This window comes from Vicia villosa, linkage group LG1 (genome assembly GCF_029867415.1).
Source record: "Vicia villosa cultivar HV-30 ecotype Madison, WI linkage group LG1, Vvil1.0, whole genome shotgun sequence".
Taxonomy (NCBI): Eukaryota; Viridiplantae; Streptophyta; class Magnoliopsida; order Fabales; family Fabaceae; genus Vicia; species Vicia villosa.
Window position 1 is genome coordinate 4118011 of NC_081180.1, and position 10605 is coordinate 4128615.

At 32.5% G+C, this 10605-nt stretch overlaps 1 protein-coding gene across 1 annotated transcript; it reads right to left on the reverse strand.

Moving 5' to 3' along the window:
* Positions 1 to 336: 336 nt before the first annotated feature.
* On the reverse strand, positions 337 to 4299 carry LOC131626867 (O-fucosyltransferase 15-like). The gene is made up of 10 exons (XM_058897707.1): positions 3842 to 4299; positions 3426 to 3515; positions 3183 to 3276; positions 2983 to 3044; positions 2753 to 2841; positions 2144 to 2264; positions 1911 to 2054; positions 1446 to 1780; positions 1048 to 1288; positions 337 to 843 (listed from the first exon to the last, which is right to left on the reverse strand). Exons 1-10 carry the CDS (start codon positions 4163 to 4165, stop codon positions 535 to 537), a joined length of 1809 nt encoding a protein of 602 aa, XP_058753690.1. The 5' UTR covers positions 4166 to 4299; the 3' UTR covers positions 337 to 534.
* Positions 4300 to 10605: the final 6306 nt, after the last annotated feature.

Sequence of the window (10605 nt, forward strand, 5' to 3'; positions counted from 1 at the left end):
CTCCTTCATCTTTCTTCTTTCTTCTCCTTTCCTAGGTAAGCATATAAGTTGCACTCCCTCCCCCTTGTGTCTGCCCCTCCCCTTTCTTATCATAGGCTCAAAATTCGATGGAGATACTCAACACAGCATCTTCAAACTAATTATTTGGGATTTCAGCTTTTAGCAACAAAATATGCTGAGCATTACCAGGGTGCTGGAAACGCAAAAGACAATCGTCACTCTGTCAGATCAGTCACATGTAAAAGCAAGCAATGAACTAACCAATACAACCAGAAGAAGAAAATAAGAAGAAGAAAATCAGTCACATGTAATAACAAGGTAACTAATAACAATGTGTAATAATAACATTCAACCTAATATAAATAAATCAGTTTGTCCTGCACAAACACTCTTTACACTGGGTTACTGTAAGCACTTCTTGCCTTAGGCCTTGTCTGTTTACAGTAATGTAGATAAATCTACGGATTAATCAATTTAGTCAGAAGAATAATGATTAACAATGTTACAAATTACAGTCAAACTAATCTAAGTAAATCAAATTGTCCTGCACATACATTCTTTACACCTAGGATATCTGTAAACACTTCTTGCCTTAGGTCTTGTCTGTACATGTTTAGTTTGTCTGACTGCTTTCCTCATTCTCTGTTCAAAAATACGCCATTCTATTGAAGAGTTCTTCATGAATATACTAGCCAGCCTGCGTTTATTTGGACGTATTGTTGGCATCCTTCCTCCACCGTAATATATTCGATACCCAGACACCAAAGATGATAGCTGACTTCCTGAATCAGTCATGGCAAATGCATCTGAGGCAGCACAGCCTATGAAGTCCAGTGCTGCTAACTACAATAGAAACACTTTCGTGTCATTCATTAAAAGACTAACAGCAGCACCATAATAAGCTGGTGCTCAATAATGCCAATATTGAATATGAGGAGCTACGTATGGACCATGAAGAGTGCACAAAACAAATTTTTTTGTAACAAGGAGCTTAATTGAGATTGTAACACTGAAATAAATGAAACAAGAATGACAGTAGCAGCAAACCTGAGATGAATAATTAGCAAATGGTTTGAGTTCTGCTGAAGATAGTAAGTTCTCTTTAGTGACTAATTTAGGGTACAGGCTGGTCAAAGCAGCTAATCGTGAGCTACCTCCATACAAATTAGAACCAGCTACAAATAAGTTTGTCTGGCGGTTAAAACCAAGAGCAGCAAGCATAAGAATGGCTTCTTCAGGTGTCAGTGGACAAAGCCCTTCAGACCTGAGCTCTGAAGGAGAAGGTAATCTGCATAGAAGATTCCAATTACTTTAAACCGGAGTAGATAAAGAGTAAGACTTTTTTCTTTACAAATTTAAATTGTTATGTGTGATAGAAGAAAAGTATTCCAGTTGTATTATAACCAGTGCAGAACAGTTTGAGATGAAAAGAATATGATGCATACTTTGTATTCTTTATTATCAGAGCCAGAGCAGGAAAATGGATTTCACGATATGCTTCCAATTCTTTCCTCTCTTCTTCACCTCCCCCAAATTCACATAAAGAATGAGCTACCATGTCAATTTCAAATCTGAGATGTAAAGCTAGATATTTAGAAGCTTTCTTGGAATTTCTTTCACTTGTCTCCGTATTTAATTCTCCAAATGGACCAACAAAATGCCGATCCAATGGTCCAATAAGGCCTCCATGTCCACGCAACCTCTTAAGAAGCAAAGCACCGGCTTCTTGTATTCTGGGAACAAATTGCAGGGCGTGAAAATTACATCTGCAACGAAGTCTCTAGATGAAGTCCTCAATTAGGAAAAGCATAATAGAGCTTGAGATCAAGTAAGATAATAACAGGAGAGCATTGCCAGGCTAGAGACCATAAAATTTATATTGTAATATATAAGTATCAAAGGACATTTACCTGCAGCTCAAATGGTATCGGATCAAAGGCCAAGCGATTCCCAAATCCAATAAAGTGAACAACTTGATTTTTAAGTATAATAGGTAGGACGTGTTTCAAGTAAAAGCTTGGCTTGGCCTCCTTCCCCATGTCAACATCTGTAATCTGGTAAAATCTTTCAACAATTAAATACCAATAGGATTGATATGGCTGAGTTTAATCAGTTTGCTAGAGGGGAAGGGAGTGCGACTTACAACACTGCTGATTGCCTCCAAGTCCAAAGACTGTAGCTTTTTAGGAAGGTCCCTCACTATCCGAATATCAGGAGCCAAGTAGTTAATAAAATGCTCCTCCTGATAGATGTCTCTGAATTGACTGAAATTATGTAATAGGAAGTAATAAGCTAAATGGACAAAGTCACAACAACATAATAGAAAACCATGGACTGCAGATGTGGCAGGGAAATGGTACAAGACAAAGCTAAAACTAGAAAATACATTGAACAAGTTAAAACAAGAAATGCCAGAAGTGGTAAACTATGAAGTTATATTCAACCTATCCCCCAAATTTAGTTGATAAATCTTGTAGCTATTTGTCTGAATAAAGCCCTGTGCATATTAAAACATGGCATGCCACTAGCAAACAATTTCTCCGTTGATCATTCACCCAGTACTAGTTGATCAAATTTCACATGCACATTAAAACATGCCACTAGCAAGCAATTTCTCCACTGATTATTCACCTAGTAACTAAATATTACGTTTGATCAAATCAAAAAGACACGGGGAAAGCAAAACAAAATAAAGTAATGTGAGTAAGGATAAAGATGAAGGGCTGAGAAAGAGAAATAGATAGAGCATTACCTCGTATCTCTCCATACACTACTGTACATAAATTTGGGGACAACCAAAGTTGAATTGAGTAACCGGGCCACAACAACAGCATTACAAACCTGATGCAACTCACAATTAGTACAAATGACCCTAATCATTTTAGATAAAGCTTATTAAGTTTTTCTCCTTTCACATAAATTAATCCCAAACAATTCAGAGGCATCTTCATGAAAAATAGCAGTCAGAAAAAGAATACTTACAGCTACTCGCTGTTGATTGATCCCACCATTTGCAGTAACCAGAATGTATCCATTACTTCCCTCTGTTAAAGTAGTAGTATGGAATAGAGCAAACTGTGAGTACTCGGTAATGGACCAATAAGCCTTTCTTCATTTGTAGTTATGCACAAACATGATATAAACAGTTGTCAAATTTCAAAGTTCAGTTCAGACACACATACCATTTGGTTCCCAGTTTCGCTGATCGGAACATGGTGTCCAAGAAGACGCAGGGACCAAGGGCTCCTGCCACAAATCTTTTGGCTCACGTTTATTCTGTGTACAATTACACGAAACACCTTAGTCAGAGTTACTAAAAACTGAAAAAAATTGTTATGGAAATCCATTGGAAAATCGTTAAAGAACTTGATAGCTTAAATGATAATATAACCACAAACTAGCCGCACATTCCTCAAAATATATACCTCTGCCAAGGCATGGGCAGCCAATGCCAACAACCTCGCATAATTTCCCTTTTGGATTTTTTTACTAGTACTATTCTTGTTCCATTTTCCCTGAAAATATAAATGAGAAACGCAAAAAACTTGTTAAAAGGGCAATAGTTATAGGCCTCGATTGGATAAACTGTTTAATCAACGCTTATAGCATAAGCACTTCGCATATATGTGTTTTTGTATAAACTATTTCTATAACTAAAAAATAAAGTCAAACAGTATTCATCCAAGACATAAGCAATTTTCATAAGCTCAAATAAGTTAATCTAAGGGCATGTTTGGATAAACAGCTTATTTGCACAAGTACTTACGAAAATAGGCGCTTATATGAATATGTTGAAAGCATAATGAGGATTGAAGAAGATGAAATCAAAATGAGGAGAAACCTGAAGGGAAAGTGAAAGAGAGGAACGAAGTGTTGGTTTACGATTAGGCTGCGGTCGATCCTGCTGATGTTGAAGACGTAGAAGCATGACATAATTCACAAAGAAAAACAAGGAAAATAACGCGATAAGTGCCAAAAGCACTTTCGTTCGTTTTCTTCGAAACCATAACCATAAGCAAGATGAAGAAGAAGATGAAGATGAAGATGATGATTGGGATGATCTGATGCGGGAGCTGGAGAGGCGGCTGGGACCGAGCCTCGGAGAATGGTTCGGAGCTCGGGAACTTGGTGAGGTGGACCGGCCCCGATCTGGGACACCGTCCATAACGGGTTCGGGTTTAGATCCGAAAGAATAGAAGTTGAAATCTGAAGAAAATGTGTTGTGATGTAAAACAAAGAAGGAAATAAAGTCAAGTAATACAGAAAATGTAATGAATTCTTTTTCTTTCTTTTTTTTCACTTTATCTTTGTGAAATCTCTAAAATATCAAATTAGAAAATTATATTAAAATTATCAACTAGAACTAGAATTTAATTTTTTCACTTTATCTTTGTGAAATCTCTAAAATATCAAATTAGAAAATTATATTAAAATTATCAACTAGAACTAGAATTTAATTTTTTCACTTTATCTTTGTGAAATCTCAAAAATATCAAATTAGAAAATTATATTAAAATTATCAACTAGAACTAGAATTTAATTAAGAAAATATAAAACTATGTATTAATAATGATTTTTTACTAATAATCAAGATAAACCAGGTGACGTTCAAATTTGACTTGCAAGCTGAATATAATGAATACTTTATTTGACTATAAGTATATTGGAAATTTGTCAAGGATGGTTTAAAATGACTATTTTTGTCATACTAATGCAATCATACTAATTTGATCCAATTATTTGTGATACCTGAAATAGTTTACAAATTTCTATGTAAACTAGATGATAACCAGGCAAGTTTTTTTTATCAATTTTGTATTTATTTTAATATTGTAATTGTTAATATTTTGTTATTTTATAAAGGGTTAAATATGTTTTTAGTCCCTATAAAATTATCAAAAACTACTTTTAGTTCCTATAAAAAAAAGTTCAACTTTTAGTCCCTATAAAATTACTTTTGCACTCACTTTTAGTCCCTGTAGAGGGACTAGAAGTGAGTGCAAAAGTAATTTTATAGGGACTAAAAGTCGACTTTTTTTTTATAGGGACTAAAAACCAAAATTGAGATATTTATAGGGACCAAAAACTTATTTAACTCTTTTATAAAATATAGAAATGTTTAATTTATATAATTTTAATTGTTTTATATATGTTTTATACTAGTAGTTTTTATTTACATAAAAAATTATCTTTATAAATTATTTTGACGTTATTTTATTTTTTATTGGACTAAATAAATAAATCTACTATATCTACTATATAAGTCGTTACTAAGATTGACCACATTGCCTACTTTACTCTTCTACTAAAAAAATTTCCACCGCTAAAAAGACATTATAGTAACATACTAATTATTCTACATTTTCTTTTTCTTATTATTTCTTCACATTATACCAATTAAGCCCTTTGTTTGAAACCTACATCACGACAACTCAAAATCATTTAACAAGTGCAATTTTGTAACTACATAAATATTTTGTAGGGTTAAATACGTTTTTAATCCCTATAAATATGCGACCTTGCATTTTTAGTCCTTATAAAAAATTTCTTTAATGAATAGTCCTTTTAAAAAATTTATACATGCAATTTCAGTCCCTGCTATTTTCTAAAATTTTAAAAACTGTTTAATTACCCTTTAATTTTTAAATTTTAGAATAATTTTTTTATATATGTTTAGAATGCTGTAAAATATTTTTTTACCAAATTTTAAATTTTGTCATAGGCTTCTTATCCATATTCATTAGCATATCATGACCATTTCATTTGGTCATTGTGTCTCATAAACCATTCATTATATTTTGGACCTCAAAGTATGATTGTTTGCATAAGAAGATACTTGTTTATAAATCAATACTTCAAGGGTCTTTGCATTCATTCATGGTTAGGTTTGTTGGAGAGTATTTTCTTTCATTTTGATTCAATTTTATAATCCAAGGAAATCATGGAGGGTTTTGTTTCCTTTGATGATTTTTATGTGGTCATCACATATCTTTCACATTTCCAATTTTCAAAGAATTTATTTGTGATTTAAGGTTTGAAATCCATACACGGGCACCATTTGATTTAAAGAGGCATTTGGTTTTTCTTGTTATGAAAGAAAGAGTTACTTGATTTACAAATTAGACATTCATTTGCATTTCTCCATAAAGCAATAACATGTACTTAAGGCTCTTTTGAACTTGTGCTTGATCCATACATTTAATTTGTGACAAATTTTTGAACTGCCTATCTGTCGAGTATTTTGTGACAATTAATTTCATTTTTACCATTAACTTTAGGTTACTAAGAATAATGGGCCAATGTTGAAGCTTGTTTTTCTTTTGAATTTAGTTAACTCGGTTTTCTCCTAAAGATCAAGTTTTGGTGTCATGAAAAAGAAAGTACCAGGTTACATTATATGTTTTATTCAAAGTGGATCAATATAATTCAAAGAATGTTAGTTTAAGCTTGCATTAATCACATGGTCATTTAAATTTTAATCCATTGGCATTCAACCACTATTTTTCTTGTATTAAATTATATGAAGACTACCAAATGACATTTTGAATCAAGAGTTTTATTTGTGTACAAGTTCATTTACCAAGCCAATTGCAACAAAAGTGATATAGCAGTAAAAATAACATATTTCATTTAGTAGCAAATAAGTAGGTTCACATTACATGTCTCTTTCAGTTCAACAGTAACATCTATAATATAAGAAAATAAATGGCTCTGGAAAACTCAAATTTAACTTTTCTTCTTTATCCTCCACTTCACTTAATTGGGGGCAAAATGTGTCTAAAATTTACTTTTTGTAACCAATTTGTACAATTGGTTACACCTTAAGTGTCTTTACTCATAATTGTTACATTTGACAAGCAAATTTGATTTTATTTGTTAGAGTGGGAGAAAATGTTAGAACGGATAGTACATAATGGTGTAACCAATTTAAAAAGTGTGTGTTTCAAAGTACATTGAAAAAGCATAAAAACATAAAACGTCCAAAAATTTTGAAAGTACACAATGGTTACAATATTGAAAAAGTATGTTTCCAAAGTACATTGAAAAAGCATAAAACGTGCATCTCTTTTTTTTAAAGTTGATATTTTTAAAAAAATTAGCTTTTTTTGAAAACATATCTACACTGCCCTTCAATTTTTTCAGCGGGTTATTTACGGTGGAACCCTTTTCACGGTGACTCATTTTTCTTGCTCTGCTTTTTGTTGCTTTTTGTTTATTTTGAGATGCTTTTAGTTTTGTTTTTGAGTTTATGCTTTCTGGTTTTTGCAAATGGAAATGTGAAATATTTTCGGTAATATAAATGTTTTTAATTTCTTTTCCTTTCTGAGATTATGAGTTTTTCAGTTTATGAGTTTATGAGTTTTATTGTGAAATAATTTTCCTTTCTGAGATTATCAATTTATGATTTTTATTGTGAAATATGTTTCCTTTCCTATGAGTTTTTTTTGTTATATCAGTTTCGTTTATCACTTTATTTCTTTTATTATTTCGAGTTTTATTCATGTTTTTGTTTTTGTGTTTGTTGATTTAGAGGAAGAGATCCACGTCAAAGAAAAAGATCCAACTCAAAACAAGTTAAATAATATAGACTTGGTAGTCTAACTTTGGTTTTGCTTTATGAGTTTGCAGAAAAGAAAAATAACTTCTCATTGCTAGTATCAGGTTTATCAGTTTGCCGGAATCTTAAAATTTTCTCCTTTTTAAATTTCATGGATTCATTATAGCATTTATGTTAACAATTTTATGGCTTTCTTTTGCTTTTGCCAAATAACCAGGACCCTAACAAGTTGGTTATGCTTTTGTTTCACTAACCTAATCAATTCCAAATTTGCAGCCAAATATTGAGTTCTTATTTCCATACGGTTTGTTATGTTAATGGTACATGTCTCCCATGCCTAGGTTTTAATTCAAGTTTTTTACATTTCAGGGATCTGATATACATTGTAGAGTTCCTACAATGTATAAACAAGCTTTCGATTCATTGTTGACGGTCAATAACACGGTTACACTATCAAACTTCCAAGTATCCTTGAATGATCTGTTGTTCAAGCCTTTTGATCATAAATTCTTGTTGACCTTTAGTGGCGGCACATCTGTAACTGACATAAACAAGCATGAGATACCTCCCAGGCCCCTTAAATTCACACCTTTTGCTGATATTCTTACTGGAAAATTGATGTTTTAATAGGTATGAAATATTATTTATACTTTTATTATTCTACTTGCGAGCTAACATGTACTTAGACCAATGTTGATTTATCTTATATTTAACTCTGTTGCTTTCTATCCTTAGATGTAATAGGAATGGTTTCAGATATTGGTTACACCCAAATTCAAGATGGAAACAAGAAACAACAGATTAATTTAGTCTTGAAGGATTTACGGTATGTATACAAATTAAATATTTTATAGCCATTGTTCAGATCCCTTTATTTGATATTTTGTTCTTATGTATGTAGTAATAACATTCTCAATTGTACTTTGTGAGAGGGATACGCAATGCAAGTCCATGATTTCAATAAACAAAGGAAAGATTTATCTTCACCAATTGTTATTGTTTTGCAATTCACAAAGGTCAAAGAGGAAGGTGTAGATCCTTCTCATTTTCTTGCATTCTCCATTTTATCTTCCTTTCTCCATATACAATTTCAGAGGTACTAACCATTGTTTTTAAATGTAATATGTTTCATTCTTCGTAGGAAAATATCTTGTATGTGTTTCAAACACATTTAATGTAGGGATGTTGCACATCAATGATGACCTCGTTGAAATTAAGGAGTTCTTAAACAGGTTTGTGACTATACCAATGTCTCTACTTCCATTTAATTTTCATTTGCATTCAATACTCTCTGTTTTCCATTTCCTTATTACTGTGTTTTATGTTTTGGTTGGTAGTATCACAAAGCATGGGCGATACTTTCGGTCAGAGTATGACATCGATCTCCCAACTATTGCAGACATCGAGTAGCTCTCAACTAAGCCCGTACGATAAATTTATGTATAAGGCTTTGGTTCTCCCACTAAGTGATTTTAAAAAGCTTACCACTGTGAGTGCTTTTTTAACTTATCATATTTCCCTCGTAATTTGAACTTTGAAACCTTAACACTGTCACAAATCATTCCCACAAATACGTTGTCATTCGGGCTCCCCTTTTAGACCACTCAATGTGTCACCGTCGCTAAAACCCTTCAAGTAAATGCTTCTCAAGGAGGTTGGTATTACCAAGCATGCCATGGCCTAATTATTATTTTGTATCTTTTGCATACTTGCTAATACTTTCAACTTATCTAGGCTGGTATAACAGACCCATTAGATTATCCTTTAGCATTGGATGGTTTGGTTGGGTTGACAATGGCATTTAAGGTCAAATGGCAACCAAGCTGGGATAATGCTACTGTTGTTTCTATTTATGAGGATAAAAATGTCATCAACCAACTTTTGCATTCATGGGGACAAGAATTGATACGTATATAGAACAATATCTAATTTCTTATTCTTTCCCCTTAAGCATTTATTCTTACTTTTGTTATTTTCTTCTTTATAAGACAACATCAGCTTCACCTGATGCCCCTGTCATCAAGCAGGTTAGTCCTTACATTTAATAAAACCTATACTTAAATACAAAATTGGACAGCAACACATTATTTACAATTGCATTTTGTCTTCTTATGTAGTTGAATGAAAGTGTTGATGAAGCTGAACCAAACGAGGACTGGACTATTGTTACTGTAACAAATTGTTGCTCATTTCTGTTCTTCCTTTTTTTTAGCTTTGTTACTAACATTTTGTCAACCTAATCTATTTTCAATTCTTTTTTCAGGATATTGAGATTACATCGGAACATATCCCTCACCCTGTTACGCCGACTTTAGCCAAGAAAAGAATTGCTCCTCCTATTTCTAATGACAATGTAGCAAGCTCTAAAATCCATGCAGGGGAGGAATCCTCCACCAAAATGAAAAAGACTATCAAGATGGAGAAAATTGCTTCATGATATGTTATTGTTTTAACTATGCCAGTTGCGGCCAATTTTTGTTTTGTTCTCTGTAGCCTGATGAACTATTTCCTTCCGTTTTAAAGTAGCTCTTAATTTAGTTGTGAATCATCACAGTTTGTTATCTAATAGTGTCACATTAGTTATCTTGAACACGTGCTATAGCAGAATCTATGTAATGTAACTGTGGCAACTTTTGCTTTCATTGCATTTCACTGTACTTTCAGATGTGCCATACATTTTGAGTGGTGTGGTTTTTACTCATCACATTCCTGATTTATCACTTTTATAAATCACCCTATACTAATCCTTTGTACCATAAATTTGGTTTCAGTTTAAACACTTTACTATTTTTGTGAAAACAAAAACAATAACTTTGGTAATTACTCAGCAAATTATTGTTTAACCCGTCATGTTATAATCACACTGTATGCAAAATTTTCTGTATCATTAAATCACTTGAATTATACCACAATCTTAATTATATCTACATGAAGTACCAAAATATTAATTATTTATACATATAACTACATGGTCTGAAGAATCAAAATCACAATGTCACACTTACATCTTGAGATACAATGTTGCAGGAAAGAAAATACTGTTTGGA